The sequence below is a fragment of the Thermobia domestica genome, chromosome 1, assembly GCF_964235325.1.
Source record: "Thermobia domestica chromosome 1, izTheDome1.hap1.1, whole genome shotgun sequence".
NCBI classification, from domain to species: domain Eukaryota; kingdom Metazoa; phylum Arthropoda; class Insecta; order Zygentoma; family Lepismatidae; genus Thermobia; species Thermobia domestica.
Window position 1 is genome coordinate 190,918,763 of NC_137454.1, and position 27,413 is coordinate 190,946,175.

Below are 27,413 nucleotides of genomic sequence, written 5' to 3' on the forward strand. Positions count from 1 at the left end.
TGTTTTCTGACTACTAATCCAGGGGTGCCCACAAGGGGGGGCTCTGACGCAAACTGCGTCATTGAAATATTTGGGGGGGGTAAAAATCTATATAAATGTGTTTGAGGGGGTGTAAAAATTAATCGAAAAGATTTTTTTCGTGGAAGAACACCTATGGATAGACAACTGCGGGGGGGGTGCGTCATGGACATAAGGGGTGGGTGGGCACCACTGACTAATCTTCGTTAAACATGTCCGTTGTCTGGAATGTTTGCAGATATGTTTATGCGTGAAAATGTCTCACCCACACAAAATGTATGTGAATTCTTCAGTTTTTTCGAAGTTTGGCGTTCTTGATCAATAAAATTTACGTATAAATGTCTATGTCTTAGTGTTGTCAAAAAATCGTGCACTGGGCTGTTTTCATTATTAACTTTTCACCGTTGTAGTTGCCGTGTGTTGTATATTTTGTTGGTGTAGTGTGTGAAATTTTTGTGAATGACCGAAGTTTTGTAACTCACTTGTTCCCGGTCTCCAACTGACTACTATTGACCTGGAATTTTGAATTCCCAACTCGCCGATCTTTTAGGGCACGCCTCTAACTGCGTTTTTGATTTCCTCCTTTTTCTCTCATTCGTCAAATTATTTTGCGTCCTCAATTCTATTTTATTCGTATCCGCCCATATACGGTGCTCTAGCGTCGTCTCTCCAAAGTACGTGATTTCTTTAAATTTCGCAAGTTGTATCTAAAATTTTTATGGAAGTTCATTTGGAGACTTCTTGTCTGGTTCGTGCTCTTGGACTAACTTACGAACCTGTGCCAAAATTTTATCTAGGTTCTACATGGAGACCTCCTGACGGAGATGTGAGTTTAAAAAAATCATAGAGATTAATTTGTACTACGATTCCATTCAGTTTGAGCAGAGTTTACTATTTTTTTCCTCTTTCACAGAAAGATGGTAAAAGCTCTCCTGTTTCTTTCCTTGGGTTCACAAAGGGTTCTCTATATGTGTGGTCTCGTCTAGCTTCAGACTTTCAGCAAGCATTGTTATTGAGACAAAAGAAGGGTAGTTTATATGTCCTTGCCGCAATGACAGGTATACAGAATAACTATTGGATAGGGAAAGAAAATAAAGAATGCTATTTCAGTTCCATTTGCTTTTTAAACACACAGAATTTAAAATGACATTTGCTAAAGTTGTTTTAATCATATGCATAATCGAATTAAAAGATGTTTATTTAAAATTAAATAAAAATGAATATGAGGCAACTGTCACATCCGGTACACATTAGCTTGGATAATCGGGACTCTACTGTATATATATATATATATATAGCAAGGACATCTTTAAATTTCAAAATGAAGAGCCCAAATGCTAAATTTCATGTCTGAACGCTAAGAGACTTTCAGATATGGCCAGCTTATTTTAACAACTACAACAACTATCCTCTTTTTCCTCGTAGGAGAATTTATATATTTTAAATGAAAAGTCCAAATGCATAATTTCATAATATATCAACTTTTTTTTTTTAACAGAAATGCGATACAAATTGAAAAATGTATTGCGAATTGCGATGCATCTTTTGCATCTTTCATTATCACCACATAAGCTAAAATAAGGAGCAAACTCAAAAAATATTACTAGACCTATTATTTCAAGAAACTTTTCGGTTGCTGCAAGAAAAAATGTCTCGACTTTGTGTTACAAAACAGTTTTCCACTTGGTCTTTCCTTCACTTTATCGGTTTGTTGCTAGTGGGTCATCCTCCAGACCTTCTCAGGTTTTGGGTCATCCTATCCTTGTTTCTAAGAGTGTAATTTTAAAAATACCCCTTGCAGAAAAGGCGCATTGGCATTAGAGAAAAGAAGTTAAAACTATATTGGACCTAGCCAATATATGGTATAGCATGAAGGGGCTTGGATATGGTAAGTAACACGCAGAAATGCGTACAGTAGATCACTGAAATTGTAACGTTATTCTTCAGCACCGAAAATAAAAAATATACTTGTCTTTGTCTTCCTTTTCTTTTCGCTTTTCATGTGAAGTACTGATACACCGGATGCCCGTTTACGTCCCTTGTAAAAACCAGCATACAGTATTTGCAAGATTTCTCGCGAAACACCACAAACCTAACTCAGAAAACATCCCGACCAAATAATAATAATAATAATAATAATAAATTCTTAAAAGAATTCCAACAAATACGAAAATAATTCACAATTTCGTGAATCTATAATTACCCATTATACTAAATAAAATGCGATACAAAATTTTCAAATTGCGATACAAATTGAAATTTGTATAGCAATTTGCTACACCAAATGTAAATTGAAAAAAAAAATGCTGATATATATGAGAGAAAGAAAGTTGGGAAGAAAAAGCATGGGAGTTAAAATTGTAGCATAAAGATGCCCATATCTCAAAATCCCTTAAGGTTAGAGACATGAAAATTGATAACTTACGTTATTTAGACTTTTGATTTCAAATAATTAAGATTGTCTTGAAGCGTTTTTTGATGTTTTCCTTAGAAGGAAATAAAATGGGTGGGAACTGCAATTTTCATAAGATGGCCATATCTTGAAATCTCTTGTGGTTAGAAACATAAAATTGGTATTTAGACTTTTCATTTAAAAAATAAAGACCTGTTTAAGCGCTTTTATTATCTTTTCCTTAGAAAGAAAGAATAAGTGCGGGTTGGAATTGTCATAATATGACAATATCTTGAAATGCGTTAAGATTAGACACACAAAGAATATGAAACTTGGTATATAAACTCCTTGTTCAAAACAAGTGGGCATATACCACAACATTTCCGGAAATTTTGCTTTTAAAGAGAGAAGAGGGGAATTTTTTCTCAATACAGTAGAGTACCAATTATCCGAGTTAATATGGACTGAATCTAACTTGGATTAGCGAAAACTCGGTTACGGATGGATACATAGAAAATTTTGTACAGTATTTATTATTTTTGTTCATTGATTATTTCTCTTTATTAAATCTATTACTGTATTTACTATTTTTATTGGACATACAATACAGTACATACATACATACTTACATACATAAGGAATTAGCCATAATACAGTAAATAATATGTAGGCTTGATATTAATACGTATATAAGTAAACATAATACAAATAAGGTACTGTTTAACATACACATGTCATTTTTTAAGAAGTCTTTTCTTAGTGTTCTTCTTCATCAAGCTACATCGTTTTTTGTCCTTTATATTGTGCAGACGTCGCAACATCATAATGTCAGCTAGTGCCGTGTTGTCTTAGTGTTCAACGTAAAGCAGTACCTTCTCCATCGCACTCAAACCATCCGTGTGACTGATTTTTTTCAATATTTACCATTTCATCGTTATCTTCGTTATCCGAACTGTTACCTTGTGTGATTAAATTTACAATGGCCTCATCAAACAATTCATACTGTTCATCATCCTACATCCAATTACTCACATCTTGATTTGTTACTGGCCCTGTAACCTGTTTTAGAGATCCACTAATCTTACATCATTTGAAGATTCTTGAGTTTGTGCCATTCTTATGCTGTCATTATTTGAAGAAATATATTTCCAGCTTTTCAGGATGGTAGATTCTTCCACATCCCGAAGATTCTGCCAGTCAGCAAATGCGTATTTTAGATTAACCTCTTTTAGACTTTCAGCAGCTGTTTTGTTATTTTCTAGATCTTCCAGTAAGAGTTTCAGAAGTCCGCGTCGGTAATTTCAGTTTAGGTTTTCTAAAACCACGTGATCCATAGGTTGAATCAGGGAAGTTAGTTTAAGGATTTTTTTTTTAAAAAAAAAAGCCCAGGTTTCTCAACTTACTGGCTGACATTCGTCGGGGTGACTTGGAGCATTGTTCAAAATTAAGACCACGTTGTAGCGTAGATTATTCTCATCAGTTTTTTTTTTTATTTTTTTTTATTTTTATAACAGCTCACACAGACTCTTCGTGGAATCGTGACTTAAAAATTGTTGAATCCATCCATGTACATTTGTAGTGTGTAGTGTCAGGATGATTTTCCACATTCACGTTTTTAAAGGCACTTGATTTTTTTTTCTATCAGTAAAAGCGTAAATTTATTATCTCCAGATTTGTTTGCACATGCCAAAACCGTCACCTTTTATTTCTGCACTTATAGCCAGAAGCGATTGTTCTTGCTTTGATGCTAGTATCTATCTGTGCAACAGTTTAAAATTGGCACAAGTTTTCCTGAATTATGATATTCAATTTGTTAACAAAAGAACTCTACCTGCGTCAGCTGACTAAATCTCCCTGCAATGTTCAGTTGTCAAACACTATACTGCTTTTTCAACGATCGAGCCAACTTGTGGATTCTAGGGAATTAATGCCATAAACGTATTCTTGCCGTGGAAGAACGGAAACAAGAGCTGAAATACAATGTGCGGGGCTTTAGACTGTGCAGAATCTGGGATCTGGGATCGAAGTTCCTTTCTAACCGAAGGCAAGTGTAAAATAAAAATCAGTTTAGGTTTATATCCACCATTAATATTGTACCATCACCTCCCGCTGGAGTCTCTCGCTTTGTAAAGGATGGAACTGTCGGTGATACCATTAACGAAAGTAAGACAGTGAACTTTCCCAAAATAGAAACTTGTGATTAAATCAAAATATTGTTTATATCAAACGTTTCGCTTGAGCAAGTTAAGTTCTTTTAATTTCAGCAACAATATACTTCATAGCATCATATTCTAAGTTAAAACTGAATGTGTCGACGGTATGCTAGCGTTCACAGTCCGGAAAAAAAAACAAAAAAAAACTAGGAACTCGAGAGCATTGTTTAGAGGTGTGCACATTGGTAAATTTTTTAGCGGACTCATCTTTGGTTGGCTGGCCAATGCAAAGCATCTTGGACATCGAAATTTCCGAGCGATTGAACCATCCTTTGATCTTTTGACTATTACTTTTGATAATTTTATCGTGTCCATAAAAGCACAAATTTTGTTTACGGGGCTGCAGAGCATTTCAGCGTAGCTTTGCGAAAAAGTTCACTCAAATCATCTTAGACTGATTACAAGAATTCTAGAACTTTTTTTTTTTAATCTGATAATTTTAATTGTCGTCTGTCAAATATGGCTAAGCCTGACTGTCTGCGACTCATATACGCTAAAATTTAGGCACTAAGGCATGAAGTGCGCAAAAGGTTTGCTACTTTTTAAACTACCTGATATAATGAAAATAAAGGTACTGTGGTGATAGAAATCAACGTCAGTAGTTATGCAAGTGTTTGTTGGAAAGACCTTCATCCAGTGGTAGATTAAGAACAGTTGATAGTGGAATCACAACAGATTTATATGTATGTTTTGATCGTAGCCAAATAGTTTGCATACGTGTCTTCGCTTGCCGGTAGGGTCTCGTTTGGATCCCACATTAAACTCCAAAACTAGCCAACAACACAATATAATCGTAGAAGTGTGTATTTATTTTTATATTTCGTTCGTAGTCGTGGAAAAGAGAGAAACAGTACAAGGCTGGTTGCATTCAGCACTGCACGTCACAAAGTCTAACTTGCACTTCACAAAGGAATATATTTGCTGTAAATTGGCATTCACATGTTACGTAATTTTCATGTAACCTAGAACTCGAAGTGACGTATTTATCACTCAGGGCATAAAGGAAACCATGCAAGGAAATGAATAATGTTTTAAAGGTACAAACAGCTTTAAAACTTCCCGTCTTTGTCGACTACAATGTTTATCTTTTTAAAAAGACTTCTACTTGCAACTGAAAGTCGTCTGATGCACATTGCCTATTCCTCGGTAGCGAAATCAATCACACTTTTGTTATTATTAAATTAATAACCTACTATTAAAATATGAAATATTTATTCCGATATGAGTTTTCATCATGTGGAAACTTGTTGTAATGAAAACTTCCAGTTGCTCGTTCAGCAGTGTGAATCGTTGTCCAAACACAATATGTCGAAAACATACCTAATTTTTTAAAGAGGTGAAATATAATGTCTTAAATGTTCAAAAATTTGTATTAAATAAATAGGTAGCTGAACAAATAATATTCAGCAAAGCAGAAAAAATATTTTGATACAAGACAATGTTTCACAAGTTTCGTAATTAAGTTCAATTTAAATTGAAATCTTTTAAGTTTTACGTCCCAGGGTTATGCCGGTTAGGCTAAAGGAGACTGTGATTATGAGAAATGAATGAAATGCTGTAATGAAGAAAGTGGGAGGAAACTAGAGAACCCCGAGAAAACCCACGAGTACGGTGTTTGTCCACCACAAAGTCCACACGGCGCGAGCTGGGATCGAACCCGGGATCCCAAGCACCGGATGTGAACACTCTACCACTGAGCCACCGTGCCCCCTAATTTCAATTTAAAATTTTAAGAATTGATTAAATTGTTCCATATTTTTTGTTGGAAAGCTGTTTGTCTAGTAAATACTACGTTTCACAAATTATGAAAGTAGATGCTTCCTAGTAATTTGCTGTGAATTGAAGTATATGATTGCAGAAGTAAATATATAAAGAAAAGAATGTAATAATTGAGAATATGGGATATTACTGTAGTTCTCAGTAATCTTAATATAATCGATACGTTTATTTTCCGCAAGCATAAGTTGAAGTAACTAGTATATGTTAATGATCCCTAGTAATGGCTGTTCAGTAATTATTCACGTAAAAAATACGAAAAGTATCGGTCGTCATAAATTAATTTGTCTTTGCATTTGATCTCAGACATTCAGAAGTATCTTTTGGTAAGACAGAAAAGCAGATATGATCGAGAGAAAAGAAATGAGAAAAGAAACATTTAAGACGTCTATTCCAGCTTTATATGCAGCTAATGATAAATGGTGTTGTTATACGACAGGGGCAGATCCAAGGGGGGGGGGCTATAGGTATACATTGGATAAAATGGGCTTCATTCCTGCTTTACACTGGATAAAACGGCAAACTATGGTTTAGCCCCTCCGTTGATCATATCCTGGATCCGCCACTCTATATATTGTGTTCAAATCGTGGCCGAAAGGAGGTCCCAGAAGGGCAGTGAAAAGATGTATACGTTATCTTGTCTGTTTGTCCAAAATAAATAAAAATAAAAAACATCTGGTTCGAATGAGAAGTATACAAGTAGGGTACAGGCAGTCAGCCAATACTATAACTGAATTGTTGTATAGGCATATTTCTTCATTAGGACAATACATGCAATTGCCTTTTACTTGTAGAAAGATAGATAGATTTAAAATTATGAAGAGAATGTACTTAAAAGTCGAAGGAAGTTGTTACTTTTTTTAAAAAGGCTGCTGAAAATATAGTAACGACGAAAAGATATTTTCGGCGTGAATCAAGTTATCATTGATATCTTGCGGGTCTCAAATAGAGCAAGTTCTTTATATTTCGCAACGAAAGAAGATTCAAACATTTTCAAAAATAGCCGACACACATCTGGGAAAAGTTTGCGTATATCGTATAATGCTAAAAGCTTGTTTGGATGTGTTCCAATAAATATCTGATGATAGCGCTGTGTACCCTTTCGAGCTCCAAGCAATATCCAGCTGACAGCGCGCGAGCGCGAACGCACATATGCGTGCGTGAAGGCGGCCATTGACCCCTTTGCTGGAGATAAGATTATTGTCCTTAGATGCAAAACACAACCGCTCTCTCGCTTGTCGCTTCCTACTCTCCTCAACCTTTTACAAACGCATAAACAAACGTTGACAACTTTTTCTTCTCGGATTACAGGAAGTTAGCATTTGTCATTTAGCATTAATGTTTTACTCTTGTTGGAGAAATCATCAAAGCTGTAATACAAAAACAGCATTTTCTCCTTTCAGGGCATCAAATAAATTTTAGTTTTAATAAGTTGCTCAATCCATGTCTGTATGAACCAAAATCTCGAAATTATATCTGTTACATTAAAAATTAAATTTTTATGGCAGAAGTTGGAACAGGCAAAAACCAATTTATGGATCGGAGTCATATTTGCTATGATGATAGGTTATTTTGAAGCTTTTTTTTTTTTTTTTTTAATTCATCCCAAAGGGAAGAGACCCCTCCATTGGTTTAGGGGCTAGCGCACGTCCTTTTACATGAGTCTCGGGTTCGATTCCTGGTGTGGTGTTCCGAAATTTGAACGTATTGCGGGGTTTGTATTTCACTGTATGTCCACGTCCCGTATAGCCTCGGTAGTGAAAGGGATACTAAACTCAAATTCAGCTAACCGAAAGGGAGAGAGGAAATTTTACTGTCAATTGTTTCTTATACGCAGCGTCTTATTGTATAAAAACAGATGTTATATGTTAGGGCTTTTTGGTGCACGCAATACCGATATTAATGTCTTTTAGACATTCAGTATGTCGAACGCAGAAATATGACGAGCGCAAAATTCCACGATGACAGCGGAACCATTTGCTACTGATGTTTTAAATTGCTTAAGAAGGTAGTTGTGAATATGGGAGAGTGAAAACTAGAGAATAGATGCGTTTAATGGTGAAACTAAAGCAGCAGAGGGTCAGAAACATTTTTTTTTCACATGAGAAATTAGTCTTTCGTTCAGCAAGCATGCAAATAAAATTAGTATGTTTCAGCAAACAAACTTGACTACAATCATCTTATAGTCATGTAAACCGAGAGAAATTTATTTTCAGATGTATAAACCATTTCTGCCTCATTTGATAGTAGTAGTTTAAATGTATATTAATCGTAGTAGATCTGTTTAAATAATTCCCTACAGTAAGAGAGAGATACCTCGTTGTATACCTTCATTTAATAGTTCAGTATAAAGTTTTGTAGGAAAAAAAAAAACGTATCCCATGTCCTCTGGAAACCTTGTGTTGCTATTTGATTGCATTATATCACAGAAACGTGGTCATCTTTGGCCGATTGAGTTTCTTCTTGTTTTCAAGCCAGATTTACTTTTCTACATACGTTGCAACGTTTAAGAATATTGTTGGGTGGGTACAGGGGCGGATCCAAGACGGACTTCTGGGGGGAGGTGCGGTGGGTTGTAATACTGCTACTTAGAGCTATTTTTAAGAGCTCCTAACTGCGATGGGTGTTATTTATATGTAAAAAAGAAAGTTTCCCCCTTCTGGGGGAGGGCAATCGCCCCTCTCCCTTAGATCCGCCCCTGGTTGGGTAGCTGGCCAGTTTTTATTGTACAAGACTGTAGATTAAAAAAAAAAAAAATCGCTATGCAAGACCTAAAACTCATTTTGTGGCATAAGACCTAAACGGCACTACATCTAAAAATCTCTTGTGACGCTACCATCGCGTTCAGGCCAAGAATAAACTGTCAATCTATTAGTCAGAATTTTAGATATACTGTTCCATATTACAGAACCAAATTCTAGTTTAGATCTTATAAGTAATTTGTATAAGTACATATTCTATCGTTCTGAAACGTATATAAAGGTCGGTTGCTGCAAGAAAAAATGGCTCGACTTCGGGTCAGAAAAAGAGTTTTTTTTTTGCTCTGTCTTTCCTCCCTTTGTCGATTTATTGCTAGTGGATCATCCTCCAGATCTTCTCAGGTTCAGGTCATCCTATCTTTGTTTCTGAGAGCAGTAGAAACGCAAGTGCAAACTATATTGAACCTAGCCGATATATAGTGTAGCATGAATGGGGCTTGGATATAGTTAATAAAACGCATAAGTGCGTACAGTAGATCACTGAAACAGTAACGCATTCTTTTTAGAGTTCTCCAGGACCGGATTAAGGGGGACTTAGGGGCTGAAGCCCCGAGCCTCCAGCTGGACAGGGGCCTCCATTCTGATCAAAATATCAACAGGCTCTCTAGAAAGAATCATATAAGATATGCAAGTAATCATAACTTTTTTTATTTATTACATTTATATAATAAAGTAACTTTGTGTGTGTGTTTATGCATTTGGAAAGTTCCATTGGGTATATCATCTAATGCATGGCATGGTTGATGTAGAACTACGTATATTCCCTTAAATTTCTTATTTACGTTCACAGAAATGTGTTATGCGAAGTTAGCAGGGGCTACATATTTTTTTATAGCCTCCGGATGGTTCAATCCTGCCCTGCCTGACACTCAAGAGCTGCAATAATCGAAATCAGCAATTCGTTGAAAACTCGTACAGCGTCACTCCTATCGCACAATTTCGTTTCACGAAACATTTTCATCCTCGTGCATCCGAAATTCTTTGATTTTTTGTTCTAACGATAAAATATAAATCGCTTTGTACTTCGGCACTAAAAAGTACTAGGAAATTTTCATTTACTCCTATTCGAGTAGGACTGCATCTCACCTCACCAAATAACATTGGAATTCAAATTTAAAAGGCTATCTGTTAAATTATTTACAATTCCGAGGGGAGTTAACTTATCATTGAAATGTTGTAATACAAATAGCAAATTAATTTTGTAACATGGATGTCCAGCATATTGTAACCTTTTAACCCTCTTAGAATTTCCACTTGTTGAGGTAATTTTAGACTTTCACTCAAACAGCTACTGCTTCCTTACTATTTATCGTAGGATCATGGCTCATACCTCTTTTTTTCTTTTTTCTCAAGGATAGAGCATACTTTTCAACGGTACTACTCGCTTGTTCGTATTGTACACCAGAAACGGGAAAATCTGAAAGGACCGGGAAATTTTTTGAAAAAAATTGCGCCCCTCTGGCCCGGTTCTAGGTTGACGTAGGGATCTGAATGTTTTAAAAAATACGTTATGTACATAATACGTGTGAGAAATTTCAATTTTGTATCTTGAAAACGAACGTCGGTAGAAATTTTTGAAAGTCTGGTGACCCAATTTTCATTTTTTATATATATAATATGTATGTGTGTGTGTGTGTGTGGGATAATAATATAGGGTGTTAATTAACTATACCGACAAACTTTAAGAGCTGACTCCTCACATCAAAATAAGAGAAAAAAAGTTCATATGGACCTATGGCGAAAAGTGCATAGTTTCAGAGCTAGGACTGTCCAAAATCGCGAAAAAGCCAAATTTCAAGAGGCCCTATTTCGAATCCGAGAGACTGTGTGGATGGTGGTCCTTATCAGCGTAAAGAAAGCCAGACATACGTAATCTAAAAATGCATATTTCATTAATGTTCAATGGGTGTACAGATTATTCCCTGCAGGGTGAAATTCCCTGACATGCCATCAACCGAATTTTGAGATATGCTCTGATTTTATGATTGGTCCAAAGTAGGCAAACGATGAGCCTTGATTGCAGCGAACAAGGAATCCTTTGGTGCGATGTCGGAAGTGTTAAGGATCGTCAGCAGCACGGTCTCTCGTACTCGGTAAACGCATGGTGCGATGTTTTCTTTCACGCTTATAAGTGAAGAAAACGTGAAATATACCGTGACGAAATACATATCATCACACGTTATTCCGAACACAAAGAAACATGTTGTCAAGGTTTACCTCCTTCCTACTTTGGATCCTTCTTGAAATCAAGGTATATCTAAAAACTATATTGAAAACATATCTGAGAATTTTACCTTGTAGGGAATACTTTTTACACCTATTGACAATTGATGAAATATACCCTTTCGGATTGTGTAGGAGTAGCTTCTTCTACGCTGATAAGAATTACCATCCACAGTTTCTAGAATTCGAAATAGGGCCTATTGAAATTCAGCTTTTTCGCGATTTTGGACCGGACTAGCTCTGAAACTATGCATTTTTCGCTATGGGTCCATATGAACTTTTTCTCTTATTTTGATGTGAGGAATCACCAATTATGGTTTGTGGGTATAGTTCATTAACACTCTGCGCACACACACACACACACACACACACACATATATATATATATATATATATATATATATATATATATATATATATATATATATATATATACTTCAAAAAGTGTACTGCGTCATTACTATTTGACCTAGAGTCATGGTTCAAACACCGTTTTCTTCAGTATAGCGAGCCCTTTCTAATGGTACCACTCACATATCCGTATCATACACTTGAACCGGAAATTTTTCTCAACACTTGCGCCCCTCGGGCCCCCGGCTTCACGTAGGGATCTCAAAAAAAAAAAAAAAAAAAAAAAATGAGAAATACCCAAAGGTGCACACAATCCGTATGAAAAGTTTCAATTTCATATATTGGAAACTAAATTCGTGAAAATTTTTTGAAATTTGCCTTAAGAAAAAAAAATTTTCACGCCCCTCCGCCCCACTTGGCGCCGCCAAGTTGACCATCCAGATTCCAGAACACATCTGGGGTGTTCTTTGGTCCATCCTTGACTTGACCAATAAAAAACTGCTTAAATACCTGTTCTAGAACCTAAATAAGCGCTCAAAGACGATACCACACCATGGTAACAAAAGTTACATAAATCCTAAAAGGGTTAATAAATGTCATTAGATGTGTAAAGCACCCCAATTTTATGGTATTGTATTTTAATCATTTAGCAAATTCTTACTGCCTGTGGCAAATTACTTTTATCTTTTAAGTGATGTACTACAACAACATAATTATTTCCAGCGTCGAATTGAGAAGGGTAATTGTTGTGTGGCTCTCATCGTCGCGTTTCATAGTTTTTGTCGGCACATTGCCAAATGCGTGTATGCAAGAACTTGCGATATACAAAGTAGCTCTTTGAGGGATAATGTCTGGATGGATCACAATTACGATTTTTAATTTGCAGGGCGTTTCTTGAGATTTGAAAGAACGATCCGCGCAAGGTGAAGCTGAAATGATTTTCTTCAGTGCAAAGCTATGAAATGTTCTAAGGACGGTAAGTGGAGAAGAAAAAGTATAAAACAAGGCCATACAAAGAGGTTATTACAAGCGGAGCGTGAGAGAAAGGCACAATGATAGAAGAGTTAGGATGAGATATCTATGTTGAAACCAGATTTTGAAGTTGTGAATAGTCATTAAAGATCCAGTAACACTCCTTTTGGAATGATATATATAAAATATGAATTAGTCATACAATTAGTTATGAACTCCAAATTACAGGACCAAGAATAATACTAAATTATGAAGAGCCGTTCAAAGTGTAAGTTAACCAGAGGTATTCGAGGTACCATAAGTTGCATCATTTGTGTTGCGTGCGGTCAAGGAGGAAGATGAAACGCTACTGGAAAGCTGAACGAGTTTTTCTTCTTTCTTTCTTTCACTTTGTAGCCTAAACAGGCGATTCAGTGATAGAGCAGTTAATATTATTTAGCCTGAGAATATCGAAAGTAAGAGTGAAATGTTTGGATCATGGGTGGAAACGCTTCTTAAATAGACAAAAGAAGCACCCATTTAAAGCTGATATGAAGATACACAAAAAAGTAGCAGTTCCTGAGTAAAATAAGTCCCGCCACACCCATACTATTTATATAAGTGATATACAGTATATGCATTGATAAAAGTAAACTAGCGATAAAGAGTCTCATGCTATAAATATTCTAAATATACAGATGTATAGATGAACATTTCTAATAGTTTATATAATTATTATTGTATAAACTAATTGTTTGGTTTTATGCAAAAACTGCACTTCAATAGATGTATTTTAGTAGTAAGTTCTGTTGTATGTTTAAAATGATTGAACTGTTGTTTGTGCGCCGATTCAATGTCTTAGTATTTGTAGAATCAAGAAAGTTTTCCTTTGTGTATGATTCGTATTAAAATTCGCTTAAATAACTCTAGTCCAGTTATCATTTCTTTTCACATATATAATAAACGAGGCGCATATGAAAAAAAAAAAAAAAAAGAAAAGAAAAGACCAATATTTTAAAAATGAAAATGATAGACGTGATTGATATACAAGTACGTACCTTGGCTATTTCTTGACGTGGTCTCCATGAAACTCCACACATGTTTGGTAGCGTGGTACAAGCTTCCATATACTCTCTGTATAAAATCCTGCCGCCTGAGAGTGCATCCAGTCTAGAACTGATGTCTTGAGCACGTCACTGTCATTGAAAACCTTCGATACAAATTATTTTTTCAGGTAAAGAAAAGGAAAGGTAAGGGCTGCAAGGGGAATGATCGAATAGTTACCATCATAATCTTTGTCTCAACAGTACGAGCAGCTGTGTGTGGGTAGGCATTGTCATGGATCGAAGAATTCCAAAAGTAGACTTCCTCTCCGCCAATTTCAAATGGCACTTTGCAGATTATTTAGTGTTTGACAATACACATCTGCTGTAATCGTTCGTCCTGGTTCCAAGAACTCACAAGAATCATACCGTTTTGGTCCCGAAACACTGTTGTTATGATTTTGTAAACTGATGTGTTCGTTTGAATTTCCTTGCTGTAAAAGAACCAAAGTGCCGTCATTTCATTGACTGGTGCCAGTGGCGTATGACATCCAGGTTTCATCCCTCGTCACTATGTGAGAAAAAGGTCATGTCCTTCCTCCCCAGCAGGCCAAAAAAATCACGTGTAGCTGTCATTCTTTGCTCTTTGTGAGCATCTGTCTGCATTTTTGACACCCACCTCGCATACAGTTGTGATAACAACAGCTTGTCAGTTACCTTTCAATGCACTGTTTTCATAGACACTTCAGGAAAGTCTTTGGAAGCCAGCGATTGGATCGCACTTTCTCGTTAACCCGTTCCACCCGATCATCCATCGCAACATTAGGCCTTCCGTTACACTCATCGTCATAAATATTTGAACGCTTTTTCGAAACTTTCTGCAGCATTGCCGGGCCTTTCCTTCATTTATTAATGTTGGTTGGTAAATGACTTACAATTCCCAATGGATTTCAGCTGCATTCTGTTCTTTAGCGTTCAGAAATTGTATGAGAGATTTCACGTCACAATGGTGGGAGCTTGTATTACGGCAACCATTTCACTTTACTGCAACTCCACTCGGACGATTGTATCTCCGTTGCAAGCACATAATACTAGGGCATGCTTCTGCTCAACTTATCAGTGTTACCAACCCTTTTTACAAACGTGTACAAAAGCTTTAGTTTTACATTCTAGTTTAACAAAAGAGACACTGACCAAAGCTTAAAACCCACTTTATTTTAAATTATAATTTGTAACTGTTTCGGATATCTAGCATATCCTTCTTCAGACACTATCGAAAATAATTGAAAATACAGACATATATATAAATATTGTTATGACAAAGTTTAAATTATTTAATCGTCATATATATAGTCATTATTATGAAAAAGTTTAAATTCTTTTAACAGACATATGTATAGTTATTGTTGTACTTTTTTATTTTTATTTATTTATTTATTTATTTATTTATTTATATATATTTATTTATTTATTTATTTTTTTATTATTGTTATTATTATTTCTTCCTATTTATTGAGGCCTTCAGCCAATCCCATAAGTCTTCGTTTTCACTTTCCAACTAATCACGTTCCTTCATTTTTGGTTCTTATAAGGGTCTTTTTTTATTATTATTATTATTATGTATTTTCTTTTTCTCTATGCTATTCAAACTTCCTTGCCATAATTCATTAATAGGTAAGCCCCCTGTCCAGTTCATCAGTTTATCTCTTCCTACCTTCTTTTTATCCAATCTGCTTCTTTCCACTTCCTTATTATCACTCTTTTCTCCATCTCCAATACTTCCGTCTTATCCCAATTAATTCCGTGATTCGTCTCCTTAACATGTTTGTATATGGCATTGGTATCTTTCTTCCTCCTAACATCATCTTCATGTTGTTTTATCCTTTCTTTCATTCTCTTTCATTTGGTCAGTGTCTCTCTTGTTAAAATAATCAATCCAAAGCCATGAATAGTCTTACTATGGTAGTTTAATAGAAAATTTCAGATCCCTACAAAAATGGAACTTGTTTGAAGTAATTTGTTCCATTTATCTCTCTTTAAAATATATTATTAGCAGCAACAATTACTATAACTGCAACAAGAAAAGACATATTTGAAGTTTTCAAGGAAATCAATATGGAATAATTGTAGTGGTGTTTAATGTTCCAATCTTGTGTTGATTGTAAATCCTCATGGTTACGTTTCATGAACCCATGACTTGTTTTCATCGTCGTAGCTATTGAATTTAATTCCCTGTGTTCCAGAGGATTAATATTTTGGTGAATCTCGACTCTGTTTCGGAAGTTTTGACAAGGGTTTTTAGAAATAAAAGGTTGTGAATTTAGAATACGATTTTTTTTTTTTGGGGGGGGGGGGGGGGTGAGTAGCAAAGATGCAACGTATCATACAAAATATTTAATAAAAATTCTTTAAAAGAATCAGTTCTACGCAATAGTAATTTAGTATATGAGAGTTTGATCATTAGTGAAGATAAACTAAATAAAGTAAAATTATTTTCCAAATTAAGTTGTTTTTACCAAATGTACTTTTGGTTCTCTTTCCAGATGAAGTGGACGTTATTGGTTATACCAGCAATCAGAGTGATACTGATGACCATAGCAGCATCCAGTCAGCTTCCAGTGACAGTGGTGTAGCCATGTCTGCCAGCCGACTCACTCTTTCCGAGATGGAGATCATCTAGGTTAGTATTTCCCAACGTGAAACGAACTGGGATATTTTTAACACCTTTTTGTTGGCCAGACATTGCATATATCTGCAAGAGATAAAAGCACCTTTCCGGAAAGAAAAAAAAAAATGTCTTTCGAACAGAGATATCTCCAGATAAATAAAAATAATAAAAGCGAGAAAAGTAAGGTCTGGTTGATAACTCCTCGGGTACACAATCTTAAGACGGAAAGAGGTGGTTATTTCAGAACTTAGAATCAGTCCGGTTTAACGATGTGCAGTTTATATGGAAATGTGGTGGAGCATCTCCTCACTGTGTATAAGCAAGGAACTTCTTAAAGCAGCATTTTCGTGAATAAATTGGCCATCGTGGGTCAACGGAATGACGTTCCGGACCTAATGCTGTTTGAGCTTTCGCCTTCATATTAAAAAGATTAGATTTTTGCTTAAAAACCACAGGATCTGCGTCTGTTACAACAGTTGGTACAACCGTCGTTCGAGAGATTGAACGTAGTTCGAAAATAATGTTCTGTTATCCGTAACTCAGTTATTCAACACCGGGAATTGTGTATCAAGAAAGATGGTTTTCACTTGAACACTTGTAAATAAATGTGCAATGAAAGGAAAGCATTGCTCGTTTGCTTTTCTATTTAAATAATTTTTCGGGAAAGCTATTTTTATCTCACTCGGTAGAATATAGATATGAGTAGAGGCTTTCCTTTGCATATAATTAAACACCAATAAACTATTTGCTGAGCAAAACAATATATTTACATTTAAAAACTTCACATTAGTTCTTTTAATGTGAATATATTGTTTTGCTCAGCAAATAATTTGTTAGTGTTTAATAGATATAAGGTACGGTGAAGTATTTAGAAAGAATGCCAGTGTGTAGCCAATTATAAAGTATCATTAAAGCACTATTTAGTAGATGGTTTCCAAAATTAGTCAAAACATAATTGAGGAAAGTGATTCGAAATGTAAATTTTTATATATAAAATATGTTAGTGCTTAACTTTCCCGTAATAATTTGGTTATTTTTTCTGCCTATAATTCTCGTTATTGAGTATTTGTAAATAGAACCCTAATTATAAAATAACGTTAATCATCACAAAATTTGCACAATGACTGAGAGACGTGCTAGACTCATTTCTTAATTATTCTTGAATTCCCTTAAAAGTTGTACTTTTAAAGCAATTTGAGAAATAATAATGTGGTTATTATCTATTTATTATTCCAAAGTAAATAACTCTTATACGTTACTAATATACTTTAAAAAAAAAAAAAAAAAAAAAACTATAGCAATTTTGGTCAATTTACGAACACCACAGAAAGTGAAATATGCATTCGGTTATTAATAGGAAAAAATCACGAGTGTCGAGATATTCGTGGAATCTAAAACAATCAGTAATAATATAACAAAAGAATTTGATTTATAAATACACTTAGATTCTTAGCAATTCAGTCGTTTTTAGTGAACTGTGTATCTGTATTAAAGATTCTTGTGCGCAGAGATTTTAATATCTAATAACATATATATTCGTAAATTTTTCATGCTTTATTCGTGCTATTGCCACACTTGCAGGCGTTGTAAAGATTAAGTAATAGAAGGAAAGAACACAATTAGTAGTAGCACATATTCACAATTCCATGTGTTCATTCAGAGTTGTTCCTCCTGTTTCAGGCCCTTAAATTTTCCTCGAAAAAAGGTTCAACTTTTAGTTTGTAATAAAATAAAATAAATAATAATAATAATAATAAAATGGTAGAAGTTAATAATAAAATTTTCATCTGTGCTTGTATTAACTACTAAAGTATGACTTTAATTCATATGGCATTAACACGGGTTGTAAATTCATGAAGAATATAATAAAGCATATAATTAACTATAGAAGCAGTTTTCTAAGGTACACATCGTAATAAGGTTCACGATATAATCTGTAATTGTGATTATATTGGTAAGACAAGAAGAAAGGTAAGTATTATACTGAAAGAGCATAATAAGGATGCAAGAAGTGACAAATCAATCTTAGGCCTCCCAAAACACTGTAAAGAGTGCCAAAACAATATTAAAGGAGTTAAAATATTACGTAAAGTTCATAAAGTCTAGAAATAATATTATTGAGACCAATAATAGAAGAATAAAAGATTGGGTGATTTGGGAAGAACAAAGAAACAACTGTTGACAGAAATGTTTTAAAATCCCTTATCAGCGCTTGTGTTATGAGATGGGACCTACTGTTTCAAGTGGGGTCTGAATCATTACTTGGATTTGTATCCGAAGTAAGAAACACAGTGTATTGACCGTGTAGATGGCGTCAGTCACGATATACATTCCATATATGTTGTGAACAGCTAGAGGAATACTACTGTAAATAATCTTTAAAAAGTTCCCCAAGTATCAGTTCTTCGGAATTTTAATTGCTGTTATGTCTTATATTTTGTTTATTAAATTTGTCTCTCGTGAGAAAGGGTCACGTAAGGAGAAATATAGGGACAATTTTATACAATAATAATGACAGGAGTACGTATTGTATTACTAGCCTACGAACACTATTATATTTTATATTTTATTTTATTTTATTTATTTATTTTTCACGAGGTTCCTCGTGGTTCTGTAGATAGTGTACGCGCCTTTGGCATGGGAAGCCCAGGTTTGATTTCTGGCTGGAACTCATGCGGTTGGAATCCAGCGTTAAGTTGTAGATCCACATTTCATATAGCCTCGCTACTGAGCGGGACGCTAAACTCAAAGCCAATCAAATCTATTTTGTTTACTCTTAATTCTTATTGTATATTTCAAATTAACATCTCAGTATTTACAGTTTCACACTATTTACGTAGAAATCTTAGACAAAGTACTTAAATATGTTGTCGAATTGTGTTTGAATGAATTGCTCCAACTGAAGTACTAGTTGGAAGTTCCGTTTATTTGAATGGTATCTCTATACTTTGCTACACTCTTGAACCAGTTAGGTTCGTTGATTAATTGGAGTTCAACATCCTTTTCAGCATCTAAATTATGTGAGACAAGATTATTCCTAAGTGGGGTCCATACCACTACATCAGTTTTCATCTGATGGAAGCACCCCCACCCCATCTGGAAATCGAACCCTGCACCATACATAGTACTAGTTGGCCACGAAAGAACACATCAATCAATTCGGAACACAGTAGGAAAGAGTAAGATAAGAAGTTGTTGGTTTATTGTCATGTGTAAAGTAAATGAAGAAGGGGTAATGTTTTTTCCAATGTTTTCGTTGGTTTGTTATGCTTAGTTATTACGGGTGGTATTTGATAATGTTATAAGTAGGAGATTATGTAGATTATCGTATAGACGGGCAAGTTCTGTTTTTTATTTATTTATTTATTTTTATTTTATTTTATCAGCACTGATGAAGATCACTCTAAAGTCTAAAAGATTGAAGGAGAAATATAGATATTAAAGTGAGAATAGTACACTCTTTATGTGTCCAATTTAAGAAAAATGTTAATATAGATCTTTAAAACAGTCTTTGGCTGTCAAATAGTAATTTTCGTGATAAAATGAACAGAACCATTCAGAGGAATGAGGTGTTCACAACCAAATAAAATTTTGAAAATTACTGTTCCATCATGTAAGTTAAAGTTACCTAATTAAGTGTATATAGTATATACATGTGTGTCAGTGCAAAAGCTCTCTATGGAAATAAAATAGAATATAGTGGCGGATCCAGAGGACGATTGCCCCCTCCCCTAGAAGAGGAAACTTTCTGATTTTATATATAAATAAAACTCATCCAAGAGTTTGGAGCTCTTAAAAGTAGATCTAAGTAGCAGTATTACAACACACCGCCCCCCAGAAGTCCGTACTGGATCCGCCCATGATAGAATAGAATAGAATAGAATATTGTCATTGAACTTTACAAGCAATAGACAACATCTGAGTGAGATATACATATAGATACAGATATATATAAAAAAAGTAATCATAACATACAGACAATCAGTTATTGGTTAATATTATAATGAACAACCTAATAATATTTGATATAAAGTGACACTGCAAATTAGGACACAATGTCTTGACATTCACTTAACTCTTGAATCGAGTAAAATGGATTCGTTATTAACCAGTCATATAACTTTTTCTTATAGTCTTTAAACGGCAGCTGCTGTATGGAAGATGTTAGTTTATTAAACAGCTTCGGTCCTATAACTAAATAACTATTTTTGATCTTCGATAATCTAGTGAAGGGAATATCAATTTTCTTACACAGTCTAGTATTATATGTATGTACTTCATCCCTGAGTGTCATATTTGTCATGTTTTGCTTAGTGTAAAGTAGCACTTGATAAATATATATACATTAACTACTGTCATTATCTTAAGTCTGATAAATAATGGTTTACAGTGTTCTTTATCTTGATGGCTTTCTTTTGCAAAACTAGAACATCATGTGCTTGGCTACTGTTACCCCAAAGCAAAATCCCATATCCAATTATGCTGTGAAAAAATGTAAAATATAAATTCCTTAGATACTCATAGGGAACTGTATCTTTCAGGTTTCTTAACAGAAAGAGCACTCGGGACAGCTTTGTATATACATATTTGACATGTTGTTCCCAGGTTAGTTGGCTCTCTATACGTATACCAAGAAATTTAACCTCAGATTCATCATAGTTTCCTCTATCATTGCAGTGATTGAGACTAAAGGTTACTTTTTTGTTTTATCTTAATTTGCACAAAGCCATTTCTTTTAAACCAGGTCGCTGCCTCGCTTAATGTAATACACTTCTTCAAAGCTTGTATTTATGTTAAGTAAAGTAGTGTCATCCGCGTATAAAATTGATATGGTATTAGTATTTAGTGGCAAATCATTTATCATTATTAAAAATAGTACCGGACCCAGAACAAAACCCTGCGGTACCCCATATTTCACTTCTGAGATGTTTGAATGCATGTTGTTAACCATCTGTTTACGTTCATTTAAATAGGGTTTTACAAAGTTTAAACTGCTACTATGGAATCCGTAATACGCTAATTTATCTCACAGGATTTTGTGATCTACACAATCAAATGCTTTACTTAAATCGCAGAATGTAGCTAGAGCAAAATCATTATTTTCAGAAACTTTATATATATATATATATATATATATATATATATATATATATATATATATATAATATTTTCGTTAGTGATTCTACTGCATCAGTTGTGGATTTCCCAGGCCTGAATCCAAATTGAGCTTCCAGAATTATGTTTTGCTCAGTCATATAGCTGATCTTTAACAATAGTTTCCATAACTTTAGAAAAAAAACTGGAATAAGAGATATTGGACGGTAATTAGACCAACACGATCGATTTTCCGTTTTGTATATAGGAATAACTTTTGCTATTTTAAGCATTTTAGGAAAAATACCTTGAGGGAAACATTCATTAAAGCATATTGCAAGGTAATATATTGCTTGCAATCAAATCTAAGTATTACGTTGAGTCCCGGCAAATTGAAATTCAGTGAACACGAAGTAACAAAAGTAATGTGTACAGCTTACGATGGTTTCAGGTCACATATAAGGTCTCAGTACCTACTTAGTTTTAGACGCAACAGGGTAAGTGTTAAAACTTTTTCTTTCTCACATTTTTTCAGTTATATAAGGATGGTGAACACTGAAAATATTCAATACGATCATAAGATTAAATGTTAATTTTACGTGACGTGGGGTAGCACCCATAATGTGTTCAGTCAAACTCGTAAGCTCATTAATATGTCATACCTTTTTTTTTTATGTGTAAGTTCGAAAAGAAAATTGATATGTTAGGATTTCGGTAAACTACTGAGAATATCATACTCCTACCTTCTGCATCCAGTGCATAGGTGAATTATTTAAGTAATTTCAACTTTCATGAGTAACTTCTTAGAAATTGTTGAAGTAGACTTACTGTTAGAATCTTTTTTTCCTATGGAACTATCCTAAGGAAATTGGTAAACCAAAAATCTTCAGAAAATGTGGCCATACTTAAGATAACTGAAACTCCAGAAAAACTGGTCTTTTTCTATTTTTAGACACCTTTTCTTGATAAAGTGTGATGTGTTGCTTAAATATTAATACTGAGCATGTAAAAAAAGGCTAACAAAAATCCAGAAAACCGTTGGCCACTTTCCACATATCAACAAAACTTTTAAGTTTCGTTGGTTTGTGGAAAGTGACCAACAATTTTCTGGATTTTCGTTATTTTTTTCCCATAAGAATTTTTTAAATGCTTAGTGTTAATATTTAAGCAGTACATAACAGCTTTTTTTTTTAAAAAAAAAGAAAGAAAAAAAAGAAAAGGTGTCTTAAGTGATCAACAGTTTCTGTAGAATTTCGGTGTTAACTTAACAATACTGAAATCCAGAGAAATTGACACCGGTAACTGTAATTACATGTTCTGAGGATTCATGTTTTGTTAATTCTTCTAAGATAGTTTCACAGAAAGGATTGTAACAGTGAGTTTAGTTTAACATCTTTTAGAAAAAGTTACTGATGAAAGGGACAGAGCACACTGAAATTGTTGAAATATTTCACCGAACTAAATACACGAGGTAAGAATTGGACATTCAATATAAACCCTTATCTATAAGTAAATACTGAGAATATCGCTTTTTATACACACAAACTGGACCATTTATCTTGATACGCCCTTGTAACTATTAAATTAATAAATACAAAAATCTGAATTTCGTACCATCCAGATATCCAAAGGAGGACGTTATTTTATATACTCTGCAATACAATAAGATTAACAGTGTTGCCAGTACAACATAAAGTTATATTTTATCAAATGGTACTACATCACGTTATTACACATTTCAAATCCACAAATAAAACGAAAACTTACAATACCTCATTTATTATGTAGTGTTCCAAACTAAGGACGCTGCAATATCTCAAAACGAGAAACAACCAAATATTTGAGGGTTCTATAATAGTAATATCACAGGTGACATGGACGGGGCAATGCACTTCAAACTACTTCAGTATCGAATACTTCGGTGATCATATGACGTATTTCGAACAAGTAGGAAGAAAGTTACAAGAAATTGAAAATTTGACTTTCTTCAAAGGACTTTATTTTGAAAAAGATTTAAACAAGTGTAACATCCAATTCTATAGATGGTTTTCAATAAAGTTTTAATGTCGTTTACACCAATTTGTCGTTTGAGTTCATATCTCAAACCTTTCCGGAGATATGAAAAAATGGTAAAAGTTAATATATTGCTTAGAATGGCGTATTTGCGATAACTTCTTAAAACTATATTTGATTTAGTTTGCTTCAATAACATTACTACAATCCTTTTTGAAAATGTAATTTGAAGTTTTTAGAATTACGTATTTTTAAGCATGTTTCAAACTTTACCATTATTTACTGTAACTTCAGAGAGGTTTGAGGTACCGGTATTGAATTGCTGTAAACAGCATTATGATCTTAACATCTATTGAAAGCCATTTGTGAAGTGTGTAAAGTATTTTCTAAGCAGGTTTTCGAAATAAAGACTTAAAAAAAAAAAAAGTCCAATTTTTAATTCCTTGTATCTTCGTTTCTATCCATTCTAAATCTATGATATTATCACCATAGTATAAGATACCGGTGCTAAAATACTTTGATTGTTCTCTGCCTCGTTCGTCTCACTTGCGTTATTACTAGTATATAGAGGAGACCAAAAATTGGATATTTGTAATGCTGTATCGTCCTTAGTTTGTAACACGGAATATCAAGTGCGATATTGTAAGCTTTCGTTTGTTATATATTTTTTTAATATTTAATAACTTTAAGTAGAGTCATTTGAAAAAATATGACTATGTTGGGTTGGCAATACTGTTAATCTGGTGGTATCATTGAGTATGTCAAACAATGTCCCCTTGTCATATCCGCATGGCACAGGATTTAAGCATTTTCGATCTACTAGTTTAAAAGTTATGATGATGTATCAAGATCTTGTATATGTACAGTATGTACTTGGGTCGTTCAAGGAAAAAGTTTCCCTATTTACTTATTTATTTTGAGAAAGTACGAGCTCGATAATTGACATGAAAATAGATAATTGATGTGTTCTTTCCTCTACATTTACCACAAAATGCAACGATCGTGCAAGTTACCGCGCTTGCGCTGCATGTGATTAGCAAGTGAGAAACGTGCCCTGGTCATAAGGAGTAGCGAGTGGAGTAAAGAAGAAAATCATTCAGTGATCAGGCATGAATGGGTAAATGGCTTTACCCCTATCGACATTCACGAAGACTCTAATGTCAGTGCAAGTGGCGTGAAGGTGGTGCAAATTGTAATCTGAAAGACGGACAAGCGTATTCGATTAAATCGGTTCAGTGGTCCGTCTCTAGTCAGTGACGCAGTTGGTTGAGAATGAATGCACTGGTGATGTTCAACCGAAGAATCAAGGTTCGTGAAGCAGCCGCTGATTTGAACATTTGCGTCGGGACTGTACACAAAGGCACTGGGATACTCGTAGGTTTAATCGCGTTGGGTCCCACGACACCTCAGTGAACAATATCGCAACACGTATATGGCCTGTTGCCTACATTCTCTAACCCGGTACCACAATGAAGGAAAAACTTTCTCTGCTGTACTGTAACTCAGGATGAGAGCTTCGTTCATTACTACACTTCAGAATTCAAGCGGACGTCGATGAAATGAAAACACCCTACGTTCCCGTGAGGAAAATATTTAAGGTTCAACCATCTGCAGGTAAGATTCTTGTGTCTTTTGGGATTCCAAGGGAAAAGCGTTCACACAGTTTTTGAAGAAAGGTGGAACAGTCAATGCTGCACGTTGTTGCTAGGCACTGGAGAAAGTGAAAAACTCAATTCGCCGCAAATGTTCTAAACTCTTTTCTGCTGGTGTCATTCTTCTGGATGACAATGCTCGTCCCCGTTCAATGGCACTAATAGAGGCTAAACTTCGAGAAATGAAATGGGAAAGATTACCACATACCCCATACAATGAAATGGGAAAGATTATCACACACTCCGTGCAACCCTGACGTGGCCCCGAGTGACTTTCACTTGTTTCCTCAACTGAAGTCCCAGGGACAAATGCTTGTACCTCTTTGGAGATTATGTTGAAAAGTGAGAAAGGACCATGCTACTTGGTGCAGCTTGATTGTTAACTATGCCTGAAATAAATGTTTGGTAACATAGGAAAATTTTTCTTTGAACATCTCAAGTGTATGTATGTATATGTACATATATAAGAACTATTATTTTTTCCATCAATTTCTACCTAAATTAGAAACAAAACAAAAGGTATGGAATGGTATTCCACATACGAGCTTGATTGTACAAAAAAGTGTATAGTTACTTCTGAGGTTATTGAATTTCCTGCAAAATATATCCGACGAAATAAATACTATAATGTTACTTTTAGTGTTCATTCACGTTTATCTCTCGAAAATAAATCACATACTTTGTAGATAAATTGTCTGCTTATCTGGAATGTTTGCCCAAATTTTCGGTGGTCTGTAGACCTTACACAAGTGTAAACGATTATGTCTTTTATAGCTATGTGACTTGTTTTGTGTTGCATAACTTTATTTATATATTGTGATAGTAATTATAGACTTTTAAATTGTAATTTTTCATCTTCATTGTAGGTTAACATGCAAGGTAGGATTTGGATGGAAAAGTTGAGGGACAAGATGGCTGAAGGAGATCTGTCTTTCATCTCCATGTAAAAGGAAAAGGCCAGAAGAAATAAACATAGAAACCGAGAATCCCTACGACAACTTTCAGAGCCAGTATGTGTAGCCCACCATGTTCAGTCACAATCAATTATCGCAGTTTGTCTAGTCAGAACAAGCCACAGAAAATAACCTGTATTATATATTGGGGAATCAGGTACATTGTGTAAATTATTTATGTAAATTGTAAATAATTTAGAACATATCCATTTATTTTTTATCAGCAGCTCATGACTTTACTAAGTGAATAATTTAAATGATCGAGATTTGAATGAAATTCAAACTAACTGATTGTGCAACTATTTTTTGAATTTATTTTACATTTAATGTTGTGGGTTGTGTTTGAAATCAGGTTTATGAAAAATCTAATTAATAAATCTGTATATAATACATAGAAATCATCAGACAGATCTCTTGGCAGTCGATATTGCCCTCACATCTGTCAAAATATTGTTAAAAGAAATATATATATATATATATAAATATATATGACCTAGCAGTTTATAGGTACATGACCCAGAATAGCTTGCAGCAGAGCTGCATTAAAGAAAAAAAAACAGATGATTTCTATTCGTTGTGAAGCAAATATAGAATGCTGATAAGGAATAGAAATCAACTAATTACCTAAGGCATGCAAAAAATGAACCAAAAAGAATTTTAAAAAATGACATGGGTAAGGGAAATATAAAATCCAAAAAAAAAAGTAAAAAATATGACGAAAATATAGTAGTGTACTTTTAAAAAAAAAACAGTCTCCAAAATATTTTAACTGTAATATTAATAATAATAATTTTAAAATGACTCAGGAAAGATATGAATCTTTTGTTGTAAGAGTGGCATGTTTCGAACCAAACAATACTTTTTAAGTTGGTTTTAAATAACAAGAACAAGGCCAAATGTCAAAAACACAAGAATACAAGGTGAAACGTTGAAAACAAAGTGGACTTGTCTCTGTACAGAAATGCTATCTTAAAATTATGTATGTAACAAAAGGAAACTAGGATTTACCAAAGTCTTTTGCCGTTTTTTTTTAATAAATAAATAAATAAATACAAAGAAACGGGGCTTGTTTATACCAGTGTGATTTGTTGAGTGAGATTGCCAAGCAGTGCAGTGACGATGTACGGAAAGGGAAAAATATTGAGAAGCACCTCTGTGGCTGTGTTTGAATCGTGGATTAGATGATGAAACAAACTGTTATCGAGATCTCTTTACTAAGTGATGGATGATTGACTGAGTTGTTGACATATGAGTGTCCCTCTTATTATTATTATTTTTTTTAAATTGAAGTGAGTACGAGAGAGTAA

The 27,413-nt window shown here is 34.4% G+C and overlaps 1 protein-coding gene across 2 annotated transcripts in view; it reads left to right on the forward strand.

Moving 5' to 3' along the window:
• LOC145692226 (max dimerization protein 1-like) overlaps positions 1–27,137 on the forward strand; it is a 291,446-nt gene extending 264,309 nt beyond the window's left edge. For both annotated transcript variants that reach the window (XM_081767524.1, XM_081767530.1), the window contains 2 exons: positions 16,270–16,406; positions 26,020–27,137. In XM_081767524.1, the coding sequence (XP_081623650.1) occupies positions 16,270–16,406 (137 nt within the window). In that variant the 3' untranslated portion in view covers positions 26,020–27,137. The remainder of the gene's footprint in view (positions 1–16,269; positions 16,407–26,019) is intronic.
• Positions 27,138–27,413: the final 276 nt, after the last annotated feature.